The sequence below is a fragment of the Theropithecus gelada genome, chromosome 1, assembly GCF_003255815.1.
Source record: "Theropithecus gelada isolate Dixy chromosome 1, Tgel_1.0, whole genome shotgun sequence".
Lineage (NCBI taxonomy): Eukaryota > Metazoa > Chordata > Mammalia > Primates > Cercopithecidae > Theropithecus > Theropithecus gelada.
The window spans coordinates 16,607,475-16,635,384 of record NC_037668.1 but is presented as its reverse complement, the minus strand read 5'-3'; the positions used below and the strand labels follow the sequence as shown (position 1 = coordinate 16,635,384).

Here is a 27,910-nt window from a genome sequence, read left to right as displayed (position 1 = left end):
GCTGAAGCGGGAGAGTTCCTTGAGCCCAGCAGTTTGAGGCCCCAGTGAGCTATGATCCTGCTGCTGCACTCCAGCCTGGGCAACAAAGTGAGACCCTGTCTCTTAATAATAAAGAATCCATATTGGTTCATCAATTGTAACAAATGTACCACACTAATGCAAGATATTAATGAATAATAGGGTAACCTGAACAACATGAAGAGACCCCATCTCTACAAAAAAACTTTTTTTAAGTGTGGCATGGTGGTGCACGCCTGTGGTCCCAGCTATTTGGGAGGCTGAGGAGGGAGAATCACCTGAGCCCTGGAGGTCAAAGTTGCAGTGAGGTATAGTCACACCACTGCACTCCAGCCTGGGCAAAAGACCAAGACCTTGTCTCAAAATAATAACAACGGGAAACTGGAGAGAGGATATGTGGGAACTCCCATTTTGTGCTCAGTTTTTCTGTAAACCTAAAAATGCTGTAAAAAATAAAGTGTTAATTTAAAAACAAAAACAATCAAAAAACAAAGCAGGCGGCTAGGTGCGGTGGCTCACACCTGTAATCCCAGCACTTTGGGAGGCCGAGGCGGGTGAATCACGAGGTCAGGAGATCGAGACCATCCTGGCTAACACGGTGAAACCCTGTCTGTACTAAAAATACAAAAAATTAGCTGGGCATGGTGGCACACACCTATAGTCCCAGCTACTTGGGAGGCTGAGGCAAGAGAATCGCTTGAACCCGGGAGGCAGAAGTTGCAGTGAACCGAGATTGCGCCACTGCACTACAGCCTGGGCGCAGAGCAAGACTCCGTCTCAAAAAAAAAAAAAAAAAAAAAAGCAGGGAAGGATGACAGTAAGTGTGGGAGGGTTGCAATTTTAGATAGGGTGGACAATGAAGGCCTTTCCGAGAAGATGGTGGTTAAGTAAAGGTCTGAAGGAGATGAGGGAGTGAGCCATGCAGCTATCTGGGACAAGAACATTCCAGGAAGAAAGAACAAGTACAAGGTCCTCAGGTGGGGAGTGTGTTCCAGAGTGGGTGGGAGGAGCGAGTTGGGTCATGGGATGCTTTGGAAGCTATGGGAAGTTCTTTGGCATTTTCTCAGAGTGGGATAGGAGGCCATCAAAAGGAGACAGATGACGTGGTGGCCTGACTTACGTTTTAAAAGGGTTGAAAGTGCGGTGTGAGAGAAAGAAAAGACTCCAGAGCTTGGAGGCTGAGGAAGTAGAAGCATGATATTGCCCCATTTCTTGAGCTGAGAAGACTACAGGAGAAGCAGGTTTTAGGGGTTAGGTCGGTAGCTCAGTTTTAGTCATGTTGAGGTATTACACATCCAGGTGGAGATACAAATGTAGGTGTCATCAGCTTATAGACAGTGTTTAAAACCCAGGTCAGAATGGATGAGATCACCAAGGGAGGACTGAGGCACAGGAAACTCCAAAGTTAAAAGGTCAAGGAGATGAGAAGAACAGCAAAGAGGAAGGAGGGAACCAGGAGAATGTTGTAACCTTCAAGCTAAATTTAAAAAGTATCTCAAGAAAGAGGAAGAGAGAATGATAGTCAGATGCCACTAAAATATCAAATAGGATGAAACCTGAGAATTGACCAATGGATTTAAGCAAAATGGAGGTCACCGGTGATCATGATAAGGAGAGATTTGATGGACTGGTGGGGACAAAAGCCTGCATGGAATGGGTTCAGAAGAATGGAGGAGGAAAAAAGAAAAGTCACTATAAAACTCTTTCAAAGGAAGGAAGGAGAAAAAAGATGGTAACTAGAGGGAAAAAGGCGACCAAGAAAGGACTGTTTCTTTTAATAGTTATCTCTTTTTCTCATCAGGTTCTACTGACCCAAGGAAAGGACTATTTATTTGAAGATGAAGAAGTTGTATGTTAGTACACGGGTGGGGAGGATCCTGTAGACAGGAAAAACTGAAGTAGCAGAGCGATAAGGAAAGTTCCTGGAACCATGTTCTTCAGAAGGTGAGCGAGAGGGTCAAGTTCACAAACAGAGGCATTGCCTTACACAGCGGCAGGAACAGTTCCCGAATAATAATTGGGAGAGAAGGCAGAGTGAGCGGGCATGGGTCGAGGGAGCTGGGGAGCTGTGGGATATCTCTTTGTTGTTTCTGTTGCCCAGTGGTATAAGAAAGAGCATGTGTTGTCAAACTCTGTAAGAATAAAAAATCAAGATCACCCTCTAAGAGTGAGGATGATGAAGAAACTAGGAGTTTGAGGAGAAAAAAGGTAGGAAATACGCATTCAGGAGAGAGGAATGGACTAGAAGGGGAGATCAGGAGACTGAGAGGCCAGTGGCCTGGAAGACTCATTTACCTGGATATTTAAATCAACAGGAATGGGCCGGGTGCAGTGGCTCACACCTGTAATCCCAGCACTTTGGGAGGCCGAGGCAGGCGAATCACCTGAGGTCAGGAGTTCGAGACTAGCCTGACCAACATGAAGAAACTCTGTCTCTACTAAAAATACAAAAATTAGCCAGGCATAGTGGTGCATGCCTGTAATCCCAGCTACTCGGGAGGCTGAGGTAGGAGAATCACTTGAACCTGGGAGGCGGAGGTTGTGGTGAGCCGAGATTGTGCCATTGCACTCCAGCCTGGGCAACAAGAGTGACACTCCGACTCAAAAAAAAAAAAAAATCTTGAACTTCATATATATAGAGAGTATGATTCCATTTATATATGTGTGCCTATATGTGTATATATGTGTGTGTGTGTATATATATATACTATACATATATAGTATGATTCCATTTATATAAAGTTCAAGCCAGGCGTGGTGGCTTATACCTGTAATCCCAGCACTTTGGGAGGCTGAGACAGGTGGATCACAAGGTCAGGAGTTCAAGACTAGCCTGGCCAAGATGCTGAAGCCCCATCTCTACTAACAACACAAAAATTAGCCAGGTGTGGTGGTGTGCACCTGTAATCGCAGCTACTTGGGAGGCTGAGGCAGGAGAATCGCTTGAACCTGGGTGGCAGAGGTTGCAGTGAGCTGAGATCGTGCCACTGCACTCCAGCCTGGGCAACAGAGCAAGACTCCGTCTCAAAAAATAAAACAAAAATAAAAAATAAAGTTCAAGAATAGGCAAAGTAAATCAATGGTGATAGTAGCAGAATTGTGGTAACCATTGCCTGGGAAAGGGTAAGAGGAATATATATATACACACACACACTCACACACATTTTTTTTTTTTTTAAACAAGGTCTTGCTCTGTCACCCAGGCTGGAGTGCAGTGGGGCTATCACGGCTCACTGCAGCCTCAACCTCCTGGGCTCAAGTGATCCACCCACCTCAGCCTCCCAAGTAGCTGGGGCTGCAGATGTGAGGCACTGCGCCTGGCTAGTAGGAGGAATCTTTGGAGATGTACACACAGACACACAGACCACCAGATTAATGGTGCGCACCTTCTGTTAATAGTACCCACCACCTTTCCTTGTTGCAGCCGTCTTCTGTCTCACCCTACTCTGTCCTATACTACTCCTATCCCCATTCTTGATTGTTATTATTATTATTATTATTTTTTTTTTTTTTTTTTTTTTGAGACGGAGTCTCGCTCTGTCGCCCAGGCTGGAGTGCAGTGGCGCGATCTCGGCTCACTGCAAGCTCCGCCTCCCAGGCTCACGCCATTCTCCTGCCTCAGCCTCCCGAGTAGCTGGGACTACAGGCGCGCACCACCACGCCCAGCTAATTTTTTGTATTTTTAGTAGAGACGGGGTTTCACCGTGTTAGCCAGGATGGTCTCGATCTCCTGACCTCGTGATCCGCCTGCCTCGGCCTCCCAAAGTGCTGGGATTACAGGCATGAGCCACCGCGTCCGGCCGATTATTATTATTATTATTATTAGTCTTCACAAACCTTCTGTCTTTGCTTAAAATATATTGTTTCATTTTTCACATCTTTGCCATGGAGGGCAGTAATAAGTAATTGAGAACTACACACGAAGGGACGGAGAGAACCCTGGAGAAATGTTAGGATGAGCAGCAGAAGTCACCTACCTGTCCTTGACTTGCAGCAGGTAGCAGACCAAGCAGTACCCAGCACAACTTTGCACAAAATTTTGCTGGGCACTGAGGAATGCCTCAGTGGTGTAACTGCCATGCTCCTGTAGAAAGTAATCGAGCAAGGAGAGCTGTGACTGTTTCTTATTATTAGTCTCGCTCTCACCCAGGTTGGAGTGCAATGGCACAGTCTCAGCTCACTGCAACCTCCACCTCTCGGGTTCCAGCGATTCTCCTGCCTCAGCCTCCAGAGTAGCTGGGATTACAGGCGCCCACTGCCATGCCCGGCTAATTTTTTGTGTGTGTTTTTAGTAGAGGCGGAGTTTACCATACTGGCCAGGCTGGTCTCGAACTCCTGACCTCGTGATCTGCCTACCTTGGCCACCCAAAATACCGGGATTACAGGCGTGAGCCACCATGCCTGGCTTTTTTTTTTTTGAGAGAGGGTCTCACTCTCTCCAGGCTGGAGTGAGTGAGACCAGGCTGGAGTGCCCTGGTGCAGTCTCGGCTTACTGCAGCCTTGAGCTCCTGGGCTCATGTGATCCTCCCATGTCAGCCTCCCGAATAGCTGGGATTACAGGCATGCACCATGCCCAGCTAATTTTTTTATTTTTGGTAGAGATGGGGTCCCACTATGTTGCCCTGGTTGCTCTCGATCTCCTGGGTTCAAGTGATCCTCCCACAACAGCCTCCCAAAGTGCTGGAATTATAGGTGTGAGCCACCACATCTACCCTATTTTTATATTTATTTATTTATTTATTTATTTAGAGATGGAGTTTCACTCTTGTTGCCCAGGCTGGAGTACAGTGGTGCGATCTCGGCTCACTGCAACCTCAGCTTCCCAGGTTCAAGCGATTCTCCTGCTTCAGCCTCCCAAGTAGCTGGGACTACAGGTGTGCGCCATCACGCCCGGCTAATTTTGTATTTTTGGTAGAGATGGGGTTTCACTGTGTTGGTCAGGTTGGTCTGACCTCAGGTGATCCACCCACCTTGGCCTCCCAAAGTGCTGGGAATACAGGCATGAGACACCACACCCAGCCCACCTGGCCTATTTATTAAATTTATTTAACAAACAGGGTCTTGCTCTATCACCCAGGCTGGAGTTCAGTGGTGTCATCATAGCTCACTGTAACCTTGAACTCCTGGACTCAAGCAATTCTCCCGCTCAGCCTTCTGAGTAGCTGGGACTATAGGTGTGTGTGACCACATCTGGCTAATTAAAATATATATGTGTATATATATAGTTTGTAGAGACAAGGTCTCCTTATGTTGCCCAGGCTGTCTCAAACTCCTGGGCTCAAGCTATCCTCCTGCCTCAGCCTCCCAAAGCACTAGGATTACAGGCATGAGCCACTGTGCCCAGCCCATACTCTTTCATTTTCTAGGACAAAGACTACAAACTGTGGACCTATGGGTTGAGCCTAGACTGCATACATATATTTTTTTAATTTGAAGATCATCCCTTCCCAGCATTATAGTAAATGGAACAACACTGAAATCCTACTTGGTACCAGTGTGCCTTAATATGCTAGATAAAATATTTTAAATATCTTTGCTTCAGATTTTAAAAAATATTTCAATATGCTGAAAAATTTTAAACACATAAAAGTAAACAGAAAAGTATGAGCCTCCAGGTAATCATCAGCCAGCTCCAGCAATTATCAAATCAGGGCCAATATTATTTTATCTGTACCCTGCCCACTCACCCCTTATTATGAAAAAATGGGACAAATTAAAACTGTGTGCCATCTGATACAGCACAATGAGAATAACAGCATCACTGTGCTATCCCTGCCAACGATGCATAACCTGAATCTGACATCAGACAAATCCAGATTAAGGGGCAATTCAAAATAACTGGCCGGGGCCAGTTATTTTACAGGTTTATGTCTGTAATCCCAGCACTCTGGGAGTCCAAGGCAGGCAGATCACTTGAGGTCAGGAGTTCGAGAGCAGCCTGGCCAACATGGTGAAACCCTGGCTGTACTAAAAATACAAAAATTAGCCAGGCATGGTGGCGGGCACCTGTATTCCCAGCTACTCAGAAGGCTGAAGCAGGAGAATCGCATGAACCCAGTAGTCAGAGGTTGCAGTGAGCCAAGACCACACCACTACACTCCAGCCTGGGCAATAGAGCGGGACTCCGTCATAAAACAAAATAAAAAATAAATAAATAAGTAACTGGACTGTAATGTTCTACAGTGTCAGGGTCTGGCCGGGCACAGTGGCTCATGCCTGTAATCCCAGCACTTTAGGAGGCCAAAGCGGGCAGATCACCTGAGGTCAGCAGTTCGAGACCAGCCTGGACAACATGGTGAAACCCTGACTCTACTAAAAATACAGAGGATAGCTGGACATGGTGGCAGGTGCCTGTAATCCCAGCTACTCAGGAGGCTGAGGCAGGAGAATCACTTGAACCCAGGAGATGGAGGTTGCAGTGAGCCAAGATGGTGCCACTGCACTCCAGCCTGGGCAACAGAGCAAGACTCTGTCTCAAAAATAAATAAATAGGCTGGGCGCAGTGGCTCATGCCTGTAATCCCAGCACTTTGGGAGGTCGAGGCTTGCAGATCACAAGGTCAGGAGATCGAGACCATCCTGGCTAACATGGTAAAACCCCATCTCTACTAAAAATACAAAAAACTTAGCCGGGCGTGGCGGCGGTCCTCTGTAGTCCCAGTTACTCGGGAGGCTGAGGCAGGAGAATGGTGTGAACCCAGGAGGCGGAGCTTGTAGTGAGCCAAGATTGCGCCACTGCACTCCAGCCTGGGCGACAGAGCGAGACTCCGTCTCAAAAAAATAAATAAATAAAAATAAGTAAACAAAAAATAAGACATGAAAGAGCACAAGGACAAAGAGAAGACTACAGCAAATGAGAGATTTAGTTTGATAAATGGAAAGCCAGATGTGCAAGATAACTGACTTAACTTTGGGGATTTTTCCATTCTGCTCATAATGTAGGGAGTGAAGAGCCAACAAAGAACAAAATAATCAGTCTTGGAACCCAGAAAGGCTCAAACACAGAAAAGTCCTTGGTCCTCTGAAAGCAGGGGAAGGAGGATTGGAAAATTCCTTTTTGGAGATGACTGACTCAGGAGAAGCCGACAGGAACTCAAAGGCTGCTCTCTCCCTCCTTACTCCCAGGGAAGCCCACATATGACAATCTCTGCGCACCCCATCCATGGAGTTTCCAGGCAGCTCTCTCTTAAGTGGAGACAGACAGCCAAGAATCATCTGAGAGCTGAAGGCAGTCTCCAACATAAAAGAAGCCAAATGAGGAGGAGCCCAGAGAGTAACAGATAATGAGGGGACCAGAAGAAAATATCCTAAAACTGCAATTACTATCCTTAGAAATTAAGATCGGCCAGGCACGGTGGCTCACGCCTGCAATCCCAGCACTTTGGGAGGCCGAGGCGGGTAGATCATGAGGTCAGGAGTTCAAGACCAACTTGGTCAAGATGGTGAAACCCTGTCTATACTAAAAATACAAAAATTAGCCAGGTATGGTGGCACATGCCTGTAGTCCCAGCTATTCGGGAGGCTGAGGCAGGAGAATTGCTTGAACCCAGGAGGCAGACGTTGCAGTAAGCTGAGATCATGCCACTGAACTCCAGCCTGGGCGACAGAACGAGACTCTGTATCAAAAAAATACATATATATATAAGAGAAGATATTGCACCCATGATATAAAAACAGAATGCTTTTTTTTTGTTTTTTGGGACAATCTTGCTCTGTTGCCCAGGCTAGAGTACAGTAACGTGATCACTGCTCATTGCAGCCTGGACCCCTGAGCTCAAGTGATACTCCCACCTCAGCCTCATGAGTAGCTAGAACTATAGGTGCACTGCACCACAACCAGCTAATTTGTTTTTTGTTTTTAATTAAGAAAATGTGGGGGAATGGAGTCTTGCCACGTTCCCCAGGCTGTTCTTGAACTCCTGGGCTCAAGTGATCCTCCCGCCTCGGCCTCCTAAAGTGTGGGATTACAAGCATGAGCTACTACACCCAGCCCTAGTTTCTTAATAATACCCCCTGAAAACTAGAATACAGGCCATGGGAAAGGTGGCTCACGCCTGTAATCCCAGCACTTTGGGAGGCCAAGGTGAGCGGATCACTTAGGGTTAGGAGTTCCAGACCAGCCTGGGCAATGTGGTGAAACCCCATCTCTACAAAAAATACAAAATCCAGATGGGCGTTGTGGCATGCACCTGTAGTCCCAGATAGTTGAGACAGTGAGGCAAGAGGATTGCTTGAGCCTCAGAGGTAGTGGCACCAAGTCAGCCTGAGCCGTGTTCATGCCACTGCATTGCAGCCTGGATTACAAAGTGAGATCCTGTCTCAACACCAACAAACAAGATTCCTCTGGATGCTGAAACATTGAGAAAAATAAAAACAAACAAAAAGAAAACTGAAAACAATGAGGCAATGCCTTCAAAATCTAAAGAAACATTATTTTAAATGTAGAATTCTATACTCTGCCAAGATGTTTTCAGGCATACACAAAATAAACTTGCTGTGCTCCTTTCTCAGGAAGCTACTGGATGACAAATTCTGTTAAAACAGAGGATGAAACAAAAGAAAACCAAAACATGGCATCCAGGAAAGAAGTGATTCCCAGGATGAAGGTGTAGGGAAGGGCCAGAACTGCAACTCTGCAGCAGGTTTAGGACAACCAATCCACATTGGAGCAAGCTCAGGAGGCCATCACATGAGGTTAACAGGTTACCTACTGTATTTGACCAATTTGAGAGGAGGTTTCTATTTCTGAAAGTAAAAGAATAAAAACAAAAACAATGCTGGGTGTGGTGGTTCACGCCTGTAATTCCAGCACTTTGGGAGGCTGAGGTGGGCAGACTGTTTGAGCTCACGAGTTTGAGACCAGTGTAGGTAACCTGGCGAAACCCCGTCTCTACAAAAAAATATATAAAAATTAGTCAGGCATTGTAATCCCAGCACTTCAGGAGGCCGAGGCGGGTGGATCACAAGGTCAGGAGTTCAAGACCAGCCTGGCCAAGATGGTGAAACCCCATCTCTACTAAAAATACAAAACTTAGACGGGCGTGGTGGCACATGCCTGTAATCCCAGCTACTTGGGAGGCTGAGGCAGCAGAATCGCTTGAACCTGGGAGGCGGAGGTTGCAGTGAGCAGAGATCGTGCCACTGCATTCCAGCCTGGGCAATAAGAGTGAAACTCTGCCTCAAAAACAACAACAAAAAATAAATTATAATATTCTATAGTAAATAGTATAGATAATGCCTGAAATGGAAAAATTAAGAAATAGCCATATAAGTTCATTCTTTGGGAATAAGGAAGTAAGTACAGGAAGAGCTAGCTAAGAAGTTAAATTACTTCTGGGAGTAGGCCTCAAGACTGCAGAGGGTTGGGGCAGGACCCTACCAATTTTTATTACAAATCTAACTTTTAAAACTGTATGGGCCAGGCAGGTTGGCTCATACCTATAATCCCAGCACTTTGGGAGGCCAATGTGGGAGGATCACTTGAGCCCAGGAGTTCAAGACCAACCTGGGAAACAGACCCCATCTCTATAAAAAAAATTAAAAATTAGCCTGGCATGGTGGTACACACCTATAGTCCCAGCTACTTGGGAGGCTGAGGCATGAGAATTGCTTGAGCCTGAGAGGCAGAGGTTGCAGTGAGCCAAGACAGCGCCACTGCACTCCAGCCTGGGCGACAGAGTGAGACTCCATCTCAAAAAAAAAAAAAAAAAAATTAGCTGGGTGTGGTAGTGTGTGCCTTAGTCCCAGCTATGCAGGAGACTGAGGCAGGGGGATCCTTTAGGCCAGGAGGTTGAGGCTACAGTGAGCTATGATCACACCACTGCACCCCAGCCTGGGCGACAGAGCACAGACTTTAAAATTTTAAAAATATATACTTTTTTTTTTTTGAGACAAGAGTCTCCGTCACCCAGGCTGGAATGCAGTGGCACGATCTCGGCTCACTGCAACCTCCGCCTCCTGGGTTCAAGCAATTCTCCTGCCTCAGCCTCCTGAGTAGCTGGGATTACAGGTGTATGCCACCATGCCCAGCTAATTTTTTTTTTTTTTTTTGTATTTTTAGTAGAGACAGAGTTTCACCATATTGGTCAGACTGGTCTTGAACTCCTGACATTGTGATCCGCCCACCTTGGCCTCCCAAAGTACTGGGATTACAGGCGTGAGCCACCGCGCCCAGCCAAAAAAAACATACTTAAAAAAAAATTATAAAGGGAATAGATGTTCCTTGTGAAATATTTAAACAGTGTGATATAAGGTCTCAAGGTAAGGTTACTTGTAGTGTGGATTTGATGCGTGTACACTGAGAGGAAAACGCCAGCAGGGTGTTTAGGACAGCAGATATTCAGGAGACAGCATAACTGATGCAGGGAGGTGCTGGCGGGAAGGAGGGAGCCAGAGCTTCCTGCCTCAAGACCTTGACTCTGTAAAGATGTCAGGCTTCTGTTGAGAGTAATGGGGGAGTAGAGGAAGGTATAGTAGTTGCTACAAGGAACTGACTTGCAGAGCTGACCAGGGTCACTGAAGGCAGCGAGCAATAGGAAACTACTGTTTGGTGGTGATTCAACTGGTGAGACAGGTCTGAGACAAGTCTGGATTTTGATCCTGGTTCTACCTCTTCATTAGCTAAATATCCTTGGCCAAATAACCTAAACTTGCCGAACCTTAGAAGTACACATGAGGCCGGGCGCGGTGGCTCAAGCCTGTAATCCCAGCACTTTGGGAGGCCGAGGCGGGTGGATCACGAGGTCAGGAGATCGAGACCATCCTGGCTAACATGGTGAAACCCCGTCTCTACTAAAAATACAAAAAACTAGCCGGGCGTGGTGGTGGGCGCCTGTAGTCCCAGCTACTCGGAGGCTGAGGCAGGAGAATGGCCTGAACCTGGGAGGCGGAGCTTGCAGTGAGCCGAGATCGCGCCACTGCACTCCAGCCTGGGTGACACAGCGCGAGACTCCGTCTCAAAAAAAAAAAAAAAAAAAAAAAAAGAAGTACACATGAAAAAACTGAAAAGGTTGAATACCATTCCACACTTGGGGTTCAGCTGTGTCAGAGTGCAGAGTAAAAGTTATTGGCAAGAAGGTGGTTTAAACAAGGTCTTCGTTCATTAGAAATGGAAACATGGCTCCTGGGCCTGTAATCCCGGCACATTAGGAGGCCCAGACAGGTGGAAAGAGAGACATGGAGAACTCAACAAGGAAGGCTCTTCTTTAGGCCAGGTGCTCCTCCTCTCTCTCACACTCAACACCATCACTATTTGAAGCAAGAAAGGAAAAAAAGTTGCCAAGCTTTATTTAGGCTGTAATGGTTACAGATAACACACATCTAACCCTATATTCCGTGCTTCCCATGCAGTCCCCTGAGCAGGCTCAGCTACCCTTTCCCTCCAGTCTCACTTCTTGTCTTCCTCTTTCTTGTCCTTCTTGCCGTCCTTGGTGGCCTGGGAGGCCAGGGAGCCCATAGCATTTCGAATGGCTTCATTGTTGGGATCCACACCTGGGAGGTTCTCTAGGACACTCTGAAGGAACTCGGGGTCCTGCATCACGTCGTAATCATCCTCCTCCTGCAAACAGGCAGTGTGAGCTAAGGGGAGGGTGTGGAGCAGCAGGGAGTAAGCAGGTGTGAAGGACAGGAGCATGCCGCTGCCGGGGCTCCCCTGCCTTCTGACTGTGTGGGGATTCGGGCACCTCTGGCCAAGGTAAGGAAAGGACAAATCAGCAAAATCCTTTCTATGGCATGAATGCAAACAGTTATTACTGACCAAATAGAGGAGGCGCCTGTTGAGAACTCTGTTAATTGAGCTCTGAGGAGAAAAACAGATTCCATCACACTGAGGTTTCCTGCTCTCAAGACACCCAGTTCTCCTTTTTCTTTTTCCCAGACCTTCTTTTCTCCCTCCTGGGTAGACATCCTAGAGAACTGCCCAGGCTGCTCCCACCAGCAAGGAAGGAAAATTACAGAACATGAGGACACTTCTCCAACTTTGACCACTAGCATTGCTACCTTAGCAAGGTTTACATGTAAGAAATGCATATCCATGTGTTTCCCTCTGCTCCTCAAAGGACTTAGCTATGGTAGAAATGCTCCCAGCCTCAGAGGGATGAGGATCTAAATTCAAGGACTTTAAACCTGACGCGGGGGCAGGTTTGGGTCTCACCTTGGCTGGCTCAGATGTGTCCATGGCTGAGCTGGCATCAATGTCTGCTGATTCCGCCTGGCCAAACTCTGAGGAAGAGAGGTCACTCTGTTCAGTTACCCTTCTTCATCCCAGCCCTCTGCCTAGGCACCACCCAGGCTCTGGCTCACCTGCTCCCTGCAGGGACATCTGCATGGCATAAGCAATCTGCTCTTCCTCAGTCATACTGCTTAGGTCAGGAAGCCCAGTGCGGCCAAACTCTTGCTGGCTGATGGTCATCTTCAGCAGGGCATCATCTGAGTCTGGGAAAAGGAAAAGAGGAGCAGGGTAGAATTGATGCCATATCCACACAGGCCAGCCTCCAAAGCCATTCCCCTAGCCCGGCCCTCCCACATATTCCTACTCTGTCAGACCTCCACACTCTCCCTGCAGTGCCTACACCCAGCTTTCAATGTTTAGCATCCCACAGTCCCAGGACTTCAGATTCCACCTCTTTCACCTTCAGTCCCAGTCGTAGCAATCCCGGCCTCAGCAGCAGAAGCTGCAGCTGCCCGCCGGGCCTCCTCCTCCTGCCGCTGCCGCTGCTCTTCCATTGATACACGAAGGGCCTGATGAACAGCAGGGCACAATCAGGGCTCCCCTGCCCTCACTCCTACAGGGAGCTGGGAAAGTTAGTTGGGGTGTAGGAAAGGAACATAAAGGGGCAGCTTCTGGTTTATCACACAGAGAAGCTGGAGGGATAAGCAGTGGTATGGGATTAAAAAGGACTTGGGAGAAGCCTTGGTTTTCATCAGGGGGAGTGAAAAAGAAAGAGTCTGACATTAGTGCTCCTAGAGATCAGACAGAAGTATAGGGAAGAGGGGGCAAAAGGAGGTCTTGGAATATGAGTTACTGGGAGTCTCTAGGACTGTTCAGCCCGGTAGAAGCTCTGTGAGGTGTGTGCCAGAAAAGAACAAAAAAGGGCCTTTGGGCTCTACCTGGGGTCAACATTTGCTCACCAAGGCCAGCTCAGGATCAGCACTGGGATCTACTCCAAATTCAAAGTCACTGGCACCAAGACCCAGCATGGCACCACCTTCGCCAGCCAAAATCGGAGAACTGATGAGAGCATCAGCCAAGCTGGGCCCAGGAGGCACTGTCACCAGATGAGAACCAGTTCCATCTTTGCCATTCAACGTGTTTACAAAGGCTGTCAGCTTTTCTGTGTTCACCTCCTGGTGAGGAAAGAACACAGGACGCCCTCCTTCAGGCCTTGCTCCCTGTTCTTTGCCATTTCCATACTACTCTGCTACAGTGCCCACACTCCTCAGGGTTAAGGACCATTCTGTTTATAACCAAATTAAGCCAATGCCCTCCAATCAGTCCCTACTCACCTCTTCCCCAAAATTGATAATGTCAACATTTACTTTCTCCTTCTTGAGGCGTTTAGCCAGTTTCACCAGCTGGGAAGAAGGGGAGAAAAATCAAGAAATCTGTTCCATACTCGAGGGGGGAAAGGACCTGCCGCATAAAAGCATACAGAACTCTACTGACCTCCCCAAGGTCCTACAATAGAAAAACTGAATTCTCCACATTCACCTTTCCCCAAAGTCACGAGCCTGATGCCTCTGCCAGGTTCTCCTGAGGGATGAAAGACCTCAGTCCCAAACACTGGCTGCCCACATTCCCCAGCTGCCACTTGGACTCACATCCTTCTCATTGTCCTCCACCGGGCTTCCCACAAAGGCAATGATGCGCATCTTGTGATTCTTGCCCTGTCGGTGCTTCAGAGCCAGCTTGTAAAGGGAGAGGAAGTTCTCAGAGTCAACCAGAGAAATCACTCAGCTCTTTCCTCTGTCACTCGGTTCCGTTTTCTTAGTTTCTTTGTACCTCAAGTATACCATCTACCATCACGCTCACACAAGATTTAACACCCCCAATTCCTCCCTTTTTGCTATGACTCTCTGTGCATAAAGAAGGGAGGTTAATTCTCCTTTTTTTTTTTTTTTTTGAGATGGAGTCTCGCTCTGTCACCCAGGCTGGAGTGCAGTGGCACGATCTCGGCTCACTGCAACCTCCACCTCCTGGGTTCCAGCGATTATCCTGCCTCAGCCTCCCGAGTACTGGCCAATTTTTATATTTTTAGTAAAGATGGAGTTTTACCACGTTGGGCAGACTGGTCTCGAACTCCTGACCTCAGGTGACCCTCCCAAAGTGCTGGGATTACAGGTGTGAGCCACTGCACCCAGCCTTTTTTTTTTAAAAAAAAAAAAAAAAAAAAGAAACACGGTCTCGCTATGTGCCAGGTCTTAAACTGCTGGCCTTCAGCAATCCTCCTCCCTTGGCCTCCCAAACTGCTGGGATTACAGGCGTGAGCTACCACACCCAACCTTAATTCTCAATTCTAGGGATTTTTCCCCTTACAACCCTCAACTACCCTTGACTCATCCCCCATATCCTTTCTATGCCAAGTTAACTTTCTCTTGCTCTGGTCCTAGCTCAGGAATCCAGGGGAGAAAAATAAGTATGATGGAGGCAGGACCTCAGAGCAGGGAGAAACAGTCCAGAGAACCCAGTAGGACTCACATGGGCCACGCGGATACCAGTGCAGAAGGTGATCTTGCCCTTGGGTTGGACAGTGTGCAGCTTGGACAGGATACGGCCAGTGTCTGGGGTGAGTGTGGTCAGCACTTCACAGTCACTGGGATGTAGGAAAAGCATTTCAGTGAGTTCAGGTCAGCACAACTACCTCTAAACCGTGTCTGAGTTTTCTTTAAAGACCTGGATAATAACCACTATTTCTGTTCTAACTGTAATCTCTATTCTTCTTTTTTATTTTTTGAGACAAAGTCTTGCTCTGTCACCCAGGCTGGAGTGCAGTGGCACAATCTTGGCTCACTGCAATCTCCGCCTCCTGGGTTCAAGGGATTCTCCTGCCTCAGTCTCCTGAATAGCTCAGATTACAGATGTGCACCACCATGCCCGGCTAATTTTTGTATTTTTAGTAGAGACAGGGTTTTGCCATGTTGGCCAGGCTGGTCTCGAACTCCTGACCTCAAGTGATCCGTCTGCCTTGGCCTCCCAGAATGCAGGGATTACAGGTGTGAGCCACTGTGCTTGGCCTCTATTCTTCTTAATCAAGTATCTAGTATTTAATGGAAACCAAGCACAGAAATAATTAAGTGGTTGGCTTTGTAAGAAACCTGCCCTCTACTTCCAAATGTTTTCCCCTAACTCCTTTTAAAGGCTCACAGGGCCCTGAGAATCCACCAAAATAACGATGCTACTTTGTATCTCTCCTGTCTTCTCCACCTCCAGACCCATTTTCCCAGCTAACACTATGTACACTGGAGTGGGAGGCTACTCATTTAAGAATTATCAGTTCCTAAAACAAAACACTTTTAGGGTAAAAGGATGTGTGATATATGCCTAGGGGCTCTGATCCAAAAATTTCTTTTTCTCTTTTTTTTTTTTTTTGAGATAGAGTCTCATTCTGTCACCCACGCTGGTGTGCAGTGGTATGATCTTGGCTCACGCAACCTCCGCCTCCCGGGTTCAAGCGATTCTCCTGCCTCAGGCTCCTGAGTAGCTGAGATTACAGGTACCCACCACCACGCCTGGCTAATTTTTGTATTTTTAGTAGAGACAGGGTTTTGCCCTGTTACCCAGGCTGGTCTCAAACTCCTGGGATTACAAGCGTGAGCCACTGCGCCCAGCCCAAAATCACTTTTCACTGACTTTAAAATATATTATGAAATTTCACCCCTTACCCTAGCCCTGCCCAACAAACAATAAAAAGAAACAGAAATTTCACCCCAGGAGATTTAGCTTCTGTACTGTATTAAATTAAACCGAGCAGGTTAATACAAAAAACAAGTTGCTATTAACATTTACACTAAAAAGTGAAGAAGGCAATCTAGGAAGGTGATGGGCAAAAGCAGCCTCAAGGAATCTACAGAAGAGTAGCATGTAACAACCACCCACCTACTGAGTCCCCTCCTCCTCTGTCCCCCATACTTAGCCAGTGTGATAAGGCCCACGTTGTTCTCGGGGTTGCTGCGGGTCTTTGAATGACAAACTATGTTGACAGCGTCCTGCTGGGCCTGCAGCCGGGTGGGTAAGAAGTCTCCATTCCGCATATACTCACTGTTGTCCACACTGCCAGATTAGGGTTGAAGGACAAGAGAGAAGAAATGTAGAAGTTCTCCAAAACCTTCTCTCCAGTTCCAGGGGCCCCCTATAGCAACAGCTCTCAGTCTTCATAGAATCACCTGTAGCTTTTTTTTCCTTTTTTAAATATACAGATGATCAAGCCTTAGCCCACATTTATTGACTCAGAATAACCAATGAGGATTTTTTTTTTTTTTTTTTTTTTTTTTTTGAGGCAGGGTCTTGCTCTGTCACTCAGGTGGAGTAGAGTGGTGCACTCATGGCTCACTGCAGCGTCCACCTCCTGGGCTCAAGTGATCCTCTCACCTCAGCCTCCCAAGTAGCTGGGATTATAGGTGCGAGCCACCACGCCCAGCTACCTTTTAAATTGTTTTGTAGAGACAGGGGTCTAAATATGTTGCCCAAGCTGGTCTTGAACTTCTGAGCTCAAGTGATCCTCCTGCCTCTACCTCCCCAAGCGCTGGGATAACACGTGTAAACCACCTGTTATCTGTGTTTCAGATAATCACCTGTTTCACCTGTGCCCAGCCAAAAAAATTTTTAAATCTTTACAAAGTGATTCTGATGAGCTCCAAAGGTGGTGATCTACTGATGAACCACAGCACCTTCTTATAAGCTGCACTTAAGTGCTACTAAGCTTTGTCATGGATAAATAATTTAACCCTCCCATTAAATGGCAATAATCCAAATACAAGAAATGAAGAAGGTAACTTAAAAATATCTATAGCTGGGCGTGGTGGCTCACGTCTGTAATCCCAGCACTTTGGGAGGCCGAGGCGGGCAGATCACCTGAGGTCAGGAGTTCGAGACCAGCCTGACCAACATGTAGAAACCCTGTCTCTACTAAAAATTAAAAATTAGCTGGGCATGGTGGCACATGCCTGTAATCCCACCTACTTGGGAGGCTGAGACAGGAGAATCACCTGAACCCAGGAGGTGGAGGTTGTGGTGATCACGCCATTGCACTGTAGCCTGGGCAACAAAAGCAAAACTTCGTCTCAAAAAAAAAAAAGAAAAAAAAAAATCTATAAAATAGGCTGGGCATGGTGGCTTATGCCTGCAATCCCAGCACTTTGGGAGGTGGAGGCAGGTGTATCACTTGAAGTCAGGAGTTCGAGTCCAGTGTTGGCTAACATCATGAAACCCCGTCTCTACTAAAAATACAATAATTAGCGAGGCGTGGTGGTACACACTTGTAGTCCCAGCTACTCAGGAGGCTGAGGCAGGAGAATTGCTTGAACCCGGGAGGCCAAGGTTGCAGTGAGTTGAGATCACGCCACTGCACTCCAGCCTGGGCGACAAAGTGAGACTCCGCCAAAAAAAAAAAAAAAAAATCTAGAAAATAGGGCCAGGCGTGGTGGCTCACACCTGTAATCCCAGCACTTTGCGGGGCTGAGGCGGGCAGATCACTTGAGCTCAGGAGTTTGAGACCACACTGGCAAACATGGTGAAACTCCATCTCTACTAAAAAATATAAAAATTAGCCAGGGGTGGTGGCGGGCGCCTGTAATCCCAGCTACTTGGGTAACTGAGGCAGAAGAATCACTTGAACCCGAGAGGTGGAGGTTGCACTGAGCTGAAATCGTGCCACTACCTAAAAAAAAAAAGTCTATAAAATAACACACACTTGGCAGCACTGAATGCAGAAAAGTACAATCCAATCCTCATTAAATGCTTAACAGCTTCGACAACTGAACTGAATGGTAAAAATGAGGTTTTGTGGATCTGAAGTCTCACCTTAGATCCCTGCAACTTTTCATGATCTAAAAGCATCCAGATAATGTGAAATATAATCTCGAGTTTCTCAAAGACCAAAAGAAGGCAGGTAAGTGATGCAGTTATATAAGCTCCTATAAGGATCAATTCTTGATGACCTCTGAGGTCCCTAAGAGCTCTAATAGTTAAGGTTCTACCTGTGCTAACGGACGGAAGCAGTGCCCTAAATGAGATACCTCATTTCTTTCTTTTTTTTTCTTTCTTTCTTTTTTGAGACAGAGTTTCGCTCTTGTTGCCCAGGCTGGAGTGCAATGGCACAATCTTGGCTCACCGCAACCTCCGCCTCCGAGGTTCAAGCAATTCTCCTCCCTCAGCCTCCCAAGTAGCTGGGATAACAGGCATGCACTACCACGCCCCGCTAATTTTGTATTTTTAGTAGACGCAGGGTTTCTCCATGTTGGTCAGGCTGGTCTCGAACTCCCGACCTTAGATGATCCACCCATGTCAACCTACCAAAGTACTGGGATTACAGGTGTGAGCCACTGCACCTGGCCTTCATTTCTTCTTTTTAAAATTTTATCTATTTTTTAGGCTGGGCATGGTGGCTCACGTCTGTAATCCCAGCACTTTGGGAGGCCGAGAAGGGAGAATCGCTTGAGCCCAGGAGTTGAAGAACAGCCTGGACAACACAGGGAGACCCGGTCTCTACAAAAAAAAAATTTTCATTTATTTTTCATTTTACAGAGATAGAGTCTCACTTTGTTGCCCAGGCTAGTCACAAAGTCCTAGACTCATGCAGTCCTCCTGCCTTGGCCTCCCAAAGTGCTGGGATTATAGGTGTGAGCCACGGCACCTGGCCAAGACATCTCATTTCTATTGGCAAGAAAAATATGAGCTTGTGTCATTTTTTTTCTTTAGTATGCTTTGTCTGGCAATAAATCAAAAATGGTAAAGAGAGGTAATTAAGAAGGTACTAGAAAACAAGTATTAATAGAAAAGGGAATACAGGTTGAGTACACCTAATCAGAAACGATTGAGATCCAAAATGCCCCAAATCAGAAAGTTTTTGAATGCTGACATGATGTTCAAAGGAAATTATCGGCCGGGCGCGGTGGCTCAAGCCTGTAATCCCAGCACTTTGGGAGGCCGAGACGGGCGGACCACGAGGTCAGGAGATCGAGACCATCCTGGCTGACACGGTGAAACCCTGTCTCTACTAAAAAATACAAAAAAAAAAAAAAAACTAGCCGGGCGAGGTGGCAGGCGCCTGTAGTCCCAGCTACTCGGGAGGCTGAGGCAGCAGAATGGCGTGAACCCGGGAGGCGGAGCTTGCAGTGAGCTGAGATCCGGCCACTGCACTCCAGCCTGGGCGACAGAGCGAGACTCCGTCTCAAAAAAAAAAAAAAAAAGGAAACTATCACTGGAGCACTTCAGACCTCCAGATTAGGAATACTCCCCTGGTTAAGTATAATGTAAATATTCCAAAATCTGACAAAAATCCAAAATCTGAAACACATCTAGTCCTAGCCATTTCAGATAGGGAATACTCAACCTGTCTAGGATAGTGTTGAGGCACAGTTTCAAGCGCAGGCACAGGTTCAAACACAGTCATAGCTCACTGTAGCCTCAACCTCCCAGGCTCAATAGATCTTCCCACCTCAACCTCCCGAGCAGCTGGGACCACAGATATGCATCACCACACGGGCTAATTTTTGTATTTTCAGTAGAGACAGGGTTTCACCATGTTGGCCAGGTTGGTTTTGAGCTCCTGACCTCAGATGATCTGCCCGCCTCAGCCTGTCAAAGTGCTGGGATTACAGGTGTGAGCCACCGCACCTGGCCATTTCACATATTTTTTGAGACAGGATCTTGCTCTGTCACCCCGGCTGGAAAGCAGTGGTGAAATCACAGCTCACTGTAGCCTCAAACTCCTGGGCTTAACCCCTCCTCCTGCCTCAGCCTCCTAAGTAGCTGGGATTACCGCCAAAACCTTTATTTTAAAAGAGAATACAGGCTGGGTGTGATGGCTCATGCCTATAATCCCAGCACTTAGGGAGGCCAAGGAGGGAGGCTCTCCTGAGCCGCCCAAGAGTTCAAGACCAGCCTGATCAATATGGCAAAACCCCATCTCTACAAAAAATACAAAAATTAGCTGAGCATGGTGGTGTGTGCCTATAGCCCCAGCTATTCAGGAGGCTGAGGCAGGAGGATCAATTGAGCCCTGGAGGTCGAGGCTGCAGTGAGCCAAGATCACACCACTGCACTCCACCCTAGGTAACAGAATGAGACCCTGTCTCCCAAAAAAAAAAAAAAAGCACACTTGCCGGGCGCGGTGGCTCACGCCTGTAATCCCAGCACTTTGGGAGGCCGAGGCGGACGGATCACAAGGTCAGGAGATCGAGACCACGGTGAAACCCCGTCTCTACTAAAAATACAAAAAATTAGCCGGGCGCGGTTGTGGGCGCCTGTAGTCCCAGCTACTCGGGAGGCTGAGGCAGGAGAATGGCGTGAACCCAGGAGGCGGAGCTTGCAGTGAGCCGAGATCGCGCCACTGCACTCCAGCCTGGGCGACAGAGCGAGACTCCGTCTCAAAAAAAAAAAAAAAAAAAAAGCACACTCAAAAAGGGTAATACAATGGCACATGCGTAGGGCAGTCACATCAACAGCAGGTTCCCCATGATGCCCCACATGGGGCCAAGAACTGTGTGCATACTGCCGGGAGTGGTGACTCACGCCTGTAACCCCAGCACTTTGGAAGGCTGAGGAGGGCGGATCACCAGGTCAGGAGTTCGAGACCAGTCTGACCAACATGGAGAAACCCTGTCTCTACTAAAAATACAAAATTAGCGGGGCATGGTGGCACATGCCTGTAATCCCAGCTACTAGGGAGGGTGAGGCAGGACAATCACTTGAACCTGGGAGGCGGAGGCTGCGGTGAGCCAAGATCGCGCCATTGCACTGCAGCCTGGGCAACAAGAGCGAGACTGGGTCTCAAAAAAAAAAAAAAAAAAAAGAACTACGTGCATACTGCCACAAAAATAATAAAATACCTTGGCTGGACGCGGTGGCTCACGCCTATAATGTCAGCACTCTGAGATGCTGAGGCGGGCAGATCACCTGAGGTCAGGTGTTCGAGATCAGCCTGACCAATATGATGAAACCGCATCTCTACTAAAAATACAGAAAAAAAATTACCTGGTCATGGTGGCAGGCGCCTGTAATCCCAGCTACTCGGGAGGCTGGGACAGGAGAATCCCTTGAACCCGGGAGGCGGAGGTTGCAGTGAGCCGAGATAGCACCACTGCATTCCAGCCTGGGCAACAAGAGCGAGACTCCATCTCAGAAAAACAAACAAAACAAACAAACAAAAAAAACAAACCTAGGAATACAACTAACCAGGGAGATGAAAGATCTCTACAATGAGAATTACAAAATACTGCTCAAATAAAGAAGATACAAACAAGTGGAAAAACATCCCACGCTCATGAATAGGAAGAATCAGTATCATTAACATGGCCATACTGCCAGGCATGGTGGCTCACACCTATAATTCAAGCACTTTGGGAGGCCGAGGTGGGCAGATCACTTGAGGCCAGGAGCTCAAGACCAGCCCGGCCAACATGGCCAAACCCCATCTTTGCTAAAAATACAAAAAATAAGCCAGGTATAATGGCAGGTGCCTGGAATCCTAGCTACTTGGAAGGCTGAGGCACAATAATCACTTGAACCTGGGAGGCGGAGGTTGCAGTGAGCTGAGATCACACCACTGCACTCCAGCCTGGGCGACAGAGCAAAACTCTGTCTTATAAATAAATAAATAAACAAACAAACAAACAAGCCATACTGCCCAAAGCAATTTACAGATTCAATGCTACTCCTATCAAACTACCAAGGACATTCTTCAAAGAACTAGAAAAAACTATTTGAAAATTCATATGGAACCAACAAAGAGCCGGAAAAGTCAAGGCAATCCTAAGCTAAAAGAACAAAGCTGGAGGCAACTTTACCCAACTTAAAACTACTACTACAGGACTACAATAACCAAAACCACACGGTATTGGTACAAAAACAGGCACAGAAACCAATGGGACAGAATAGAGAGTCTAGAAATAAGGCTGCACACCTATGACCATCTGCTCTTGGACAAAGCTGACAAAAGCAGTGAGGAGAAAGAGTCCCTATTCAATAACTGGTGCTGGCATAACTGGCTAGCCATATGCAGAAGATTGAAGATGGACCCCTTTCTTAAACCATACACAAAAATTAACTGAAGACGGATTAAAGACTTACTGTAAAACTCAAAACTATAAAAATCCTGGAAGATGGGCCGGGCACAGTAGCTCACGCCTGTAATCCTAGCACTTTGGGAGGCTGAGGCGGGTGGATCACCTGAGGTCAGGAGTTTGAGACCAGCCTGACCAACATGGAGAAACCCTGTCTCTACTAAAAACACAAAATTAGCTAGGTATGGTGGCACATGCCTGTAATTCCAGCTACTTGGGAGGCTAAGGCAGGAGAATCGCTTGAACCCGGGAGATGGAGGTTGCAGTGAGCCGAAGGTTGCAGTGAGCCAAGACTGTGCCATTGCACTCCAGCCTGGGCAGTAAGAACAAAAAAAAAAAAAAAAAGTGGGCAAAGGAGCCAGGCGTGGTGGCTCAACACCTGCATTCCCTGAAGTTTGGGAGGCTGAGTCGGGTGGATCATCTGAGCTCAAGAGTTTGAAACCAGCCTGGCCAACATGATGAAATCCCGTCTCTACTAAAAATACAAAAAATTAGCTGGGCATGGTGGTGGACACCTGTAATCCCAGTTACTCAGGAGGCTGAGGCAGGAGAATCACTTGAACCCAGGAGGCGGAGGTTGCAGTGAGCTGAGATGGCACCACTGCACTCAATCTGGGCAAGAAGGGCAAAACTCCATCTCAAAAAGAAAAAAAAAAAAGTGGGCAAAGGACATGAACAGATATCAGATACTTTATTTTTATTTATTTATGTATTTATTTGAGAGGGAGTCTCACTCAGTCGCCCAGGCTGGCGTGCAGTGGCACCATCTCGGCTCACTGCAACCTCCACCTCTGGGGTTCAAATGATTCTCCCACCTCAGCCTCCGAAGTAGCTGGGACTGCAGGCGCCCACCACCGCGCCTGGCTAAATTTTGTATTTTTAGTAGAAACAGGGTTTCACCATGTTGGCCAGGCTAGTCAGGAACTCCTGACCTCAGGTGATACACCCACTTCGGCCTTCCAAAGTGCTGGGATTACAGACCTGAGCCACCGCGCCTGGCCACTTTTCAAAAGACATACTATACGGCCAAAAGCATATGAAAAAAACCCCAGTATCACTGATCGTTAGAGAAATGCAAATAAATCAAAACCACAATGAGATACCACCTAACACCAGTCAGAATGGCTATCCTAAAAAGTCAAAAAAGAAGCTGGCAAGGTTGCGAGAAAAGAGAACACTGGTATACCGTTGGTGCAAGTGTAAATTAGTTCAATCATTGAGAATCACTTGAACCCAGGAGGCGGAGGCTGCAGTGAGCCGGATTGGGCCACTGCACTCCAGTTCGGGCGACAGAGCGAGACCGTCTCAAAAAAAATTATTCATCGTTTATCTGAAATTCAAATTTCACTGGGCATCCTGTATGTTACCTGGCAACGCTATGCTCCCCCAAAAAACTAAAAAGACGAAATCTCATAGGTGTCTGTCTCACCCAATTGGTGATTTGTGTTCGTCAACTATTCTGTATTACATTCAATGATTACAGGTAGAAGGAACTCTTGCAATCCTGCAAAAATTTATGTCCTCCCCATCTAATGTGACTCCTAATAGGTACTCAGCCCAAGCCTGAGACTGGCGAAGACAGCTACCTCACCGGATAAAGCCTTTGTGTCAGACAGCCCTGGGTTTAAATCTTGACTCCACCACTTAACTAGCTGTGTGATTTTGGACAAATCACTCAAAATCGCTGAGACTCGGTATCCTGAACCGTAAAACGGAGAGATAATTTACCTTAAGGTGTGGTTGTGAGGTTTAAGGGAGATAAACAAAATGACTGATACATAAAAAGCAATCTGTAAATGGTACCCTTGAAGATGACACAGGGAAAGGTAATGAAGTTAGAGACGAGGGAATGGGGAGAGGAAGGGATTAATAATCTATTTTTCTAATAGACATTATTTTGCGAAGAAAGGAGGGCAGAAAACTATTACGATGAGTCGGAGAAGCAGAACTGTGGCTAAGGACAGACCCGGGCTGCTCTAGAGAAGACGGCGCTAGAACAGAGAAAGGCAGCAGGAATGACCGGTCAATGACCGTCCCCCTGGGGGTGAGAGGGGTAACCAGGGACTGTCTGCCACTCCACGGCCCCGGGATGACTCAGGGACTCCAGCGGGCTCCTAACCTCCGGGCCCAGGGCCGCCTCTCGCCCATGAGCTCCCGGCCCCCACCCCAGGCCCGCCCTGCCTTGGCGCCACACGCGCCCGGGACCCAGCTGTGCCCCTCCTGCCCCGAGGTAGCTCCTCACCACACCATAGTGCTTTCCAACACCATCTTGCCACCTTCCTCCCTCCCGACCGGTTCTCCGGGACGGCCTAACAACAACTCCTCCAATTGGCCCATCGCTCTTCACCAATCACAGACCTCGGCTTGGCCAGCAGCTTCCGCCTCCGTCCCCCGTGTTGCGTTCTGGGAGTTGTAGGCGCCGCCAAACAAATGGGCTTCTTTTTTTTTTTTTTTTTTTTTTTTTGAGAAGGAGTCTGGCTCTGTGGCCCAGACTGGAGTACAGTGGCCGGATCTCAGCTCACTGCAAGCTCCGCCTTCCGGGTTTACGCCATTCTCCTGCCTCAGGCTCCCAAGTAGCTGGAACACAGACGCCCGCCACCTCGCCCGGCTAGTTTTTTGGATTTTTTAGTAGAGACGGGGTTTCACTGTGTTAGCCAGGATGGTCTCGATCTCCTGACCTCGTGATCCGCCCGTCTCGGCCTCCCAAAGTGCTGGGATTACAGGCTTGAGCCACCGCGCCCGGCCCCAAAATGGGCTTCTTGTGGGTAGTTGAAGGGAATCGCGGTAACACAACAGGATCTAGCCTCTACTTTCTCTGCCATTGCAGTTCCCAGTTGGGGTTTCCCGCTGGCCGGATCTCAGAGGAGCTATGGAGGAACCTTTGAAAGTGCTGTGTCGGTTCCAGCTTCGTCATTTTAAAAAAAAGTGTCGGGATCGGCCGAGCGCGGTGGCTCACGCCTGTTATTCTAGCACTTTGGGAGGCCAAGGCGGGCGGATCACGAAGTCAGGGGTTCGAGACCAGCCTGACCAGCGTGGTGAAACCCTGTATCTACTAAAAATACAAAAAATTAGCCGGGCATGGTGGCGCACGCCTGTAATCCCAGCTGCTCGGGAGGCTGAGGCAGGAGAATTACTTGAACCCGGGAGACGGAGATTGCAATGAGCCGAGATTGCACCACTGCACTCAAGCCTGGGCAACAGAGTGAGACCCCATCTTAAAAAAAAAAAAAAAACTAGCCAGGCATAGTGGCGGGCACCTGTAATCCCAGCTACTCTGGAGGCTGAGGAAGGAGAATCGCTTGAACCCGGGAGGCAGAAATTGCAGTGAGCAGAGATCAGGCCACTGCATTCCAGCCTGGGGGACAGAGTGAGACTCCGTCTCAGAAAAAAAAAAAAAAGTAGAGATCACTAATGACTTTCTACAGCCCTCAGTTCCCTGTAGAATTTTAATTCAACAAGCCCTTATACCTTTGAATTGAATTTATTTGTATATTTATCTCCTCCCCCATTTAAGGGTAGGCAACGTGTCTTTTTTTTTTTGAGATGAAGGAGTCTCACTCTGTCACCCAGGCTAGAGTGCAGTGTCTCGAGTGTCTCGATCTAGGCTCACTGCAACCTCTGCCTCCTGGGTTCCAGCGATTCTCCCGCCTCAGCCTCCCAGGTAGCTGGGACTACAGGGGCGTGACACCATGACCGGCTAATTTTGTATTTTTAGTAGAGACAGGGTTTCACCATGTTGGCCAGGCTGGTTTCGATCTCTTGACGTCAGTTGATCCACCTGCCTCAGCTTCCCAAAGTGCTGGGATTACAGGCGTGAGCCACCACACCTGGCCAGCAACGTGTCTTAATCTTTACAATTCCCTAAGCCCAGTAGAGAGCCCAGAAAAGATTTGACAACTCAATTATATTAACTAATCTCCCAAAGAACAAACCACTAAACCATTTTGGTTTGTTAATCAAAAATTACATTTAAGGCCTGATGCAATGGCTTAGGTTTTATAATCCCAGCGTTTTGGGAGGCCCAGGCAGGAGGATCAACTCAGGCTAGGAGTTTGAGAACAGCCTGGATAACACAGCCAGACTCCGTCTCTACAAAATTTTATTGTTTGAGACAGGGTGTTGCTCTTTCGCCCAGACTGGAGTGCAGTGGCCTGATCTCGGCTCACTGCAATCTCCACCTCCAGGGTTCAAGCAATCCTCCTGCCTCAGCCTCCTGAGTAGCTGGGGCTATAGGTGCATGCCACCAAGCCCGGCTAATTTGTTTTTAATTTTTTTATGTGAGAGGATGAACTGAGCGCAGGAGTTCGAGACCAGCATAGGCAATATAGTGAGACCCCATCTCTGAAAAAAAAAAAAGTCTCAAAGTGTTGGGATTACAGGTGTGAGCCATCACATCAGCTGGATATTTGATATTAAATAATTTTTTTAGGCATGATAATAGTGTTAAAGTTGTCACCATTATAAAAGGAATCTTTATTAAGGGTTATATGTTATATTCATAGACAAAAAAAGTATATGAAGTTTGGGATTTAATCCTTTGGAAGAAACAAATTGTTTTGTTTTTTGAGACAGGGTGTTAAATAAAACAAAAGAGACAAGGTCTCACTGGGCTGGAGTGCAGCAGTGGTGCAATCATATATAGCTCATTGCAACCTCAAACTCTGGGCCTCCCATCTCAGCCTCCGAAAGCTGGGATTACAGGCTTGAGCCACTGCACCTGGCCACACTGGCCTTTTATGTTGATAATTATTGAAGCTGGGTTATGTGTACACAGTGGTTCACCATACTACTCTACTTTTGGTTTGGAAATTTCCATAATGAAAAATAAAGGCCAGCTGGGCATGGTGGCTCACACCTGTAATACCAGCACTTTGAGAGGCCGAGGTGGGCAGATCACTTGAGGTAGGGAGTTTGAGACCAGCCTGGATACCCCCATTGCAACAAAAAAATACAAAAATTAGCTGTTTGTGATGGTGCAGGCCTGTAGTCCCAGCTACTTGAAAGGTTAAGGTAGGACAGTCGCCTGAGCCCAGAAGGTAAAGGCTGCAGTGAGCTGGGATTGCTCTGGGTGATAGAACAAGACTCTAAAATAAAGAAAACCAAGGCTGGACAATCCCAGCACTTTGGGAGGCCGAAGCAGATGGATCACGAATTCAGGAGATCGAGAAGATATTGGCCAACATGGTGAAACCCCTTCCTACTAAAAATACAAAAATTAGCCAGGCATTGTGGCGGGTGCCTATAGTCCCAGCTACTCTGGAGGCTGAAGCAGGAGAATCCCTTGAATACGGGAGGTGAAGGTTGCAGTGAGCCAAGATCGTGCTATTGTACTCCAGCCTGGGCGACAAGAGTGAAACTCCATCTCAAAAAAAGAAAAAAAGAAAAACTAATAAAGAATGAGACTTCATCTCTGAATACTTTTCAGAATAGCTGAGATTGACATGCTTAAGAGTAAAATGTCAGACCAGATGATGATTTCCAACTTTATTATCCTATGAGTTTTTTTTTTTTTTTTTTTTTTTTTTGTCTCGCTGTGCTCCCAGGGTGCGGGGGTGGGGGGGGGGGTGGGGGTCCTGCGAGTTCTCCGACACGCTTCTCACTGATTTCCCTGGTCT

The 27,910-nt window shown here is 47.4% G+C and overlaps 1 protein-coding gene across 3 annotated transcripts; it reads right to left on the bottom strand.

The window, feature by feature from the left end:
* Window positions 1-11,267: 11,267 nt before the first annotated feature.
* On the bottom strand, window positions 11,268-24,646 carry PSMD4 (proteasome 26S subunit, non-ATPase 4). Of its 3 annotated transcripts, XM_025354865.1 has the most exons (11): window positions 24,538-24,646; window positions 16,144-16,284; window positions 14,713-14,827; window positions 13,836-13,922; window positions 13,521-13,589; window positions 13,146-13,361; window positions 12,647-12,755; window positions 12,318-12,449; window positions 12,169-12,236; window positions 11,773-11,814; window positions 11,268-11,574 (listed from the first exon to the last, which is right to left on the bottom strand). In XM_025354865.1, the coding sequence occupies exons 1-11, from the start codon at window positions 24,630-24,632 to the stop codon at window positions 11,404-11,406; spliced, it is 1,245 nt and encodes a 414-aa protein (XP_025210650.1). In that variant the 5' UTR covers window positions 24,633-24,646; the 3' UTR covers window positions 11,268-11,403. The 3 variants fall into 3 exon arrangements, with proteins under 3 accessions (XP_025210650.1, XP_025210657.1, XP_025210667.1); XM_025354872.1 differs by lacking the exon at window positions 11,773-11,814 and having other exon boundaries at window positions 12,638-12,755; XM_025354882.1 differs by lacking the exon at window positions 11,773-11,814.
* Window positions 24,647-27,910: the final 3,264 nt, after the last annotated feature.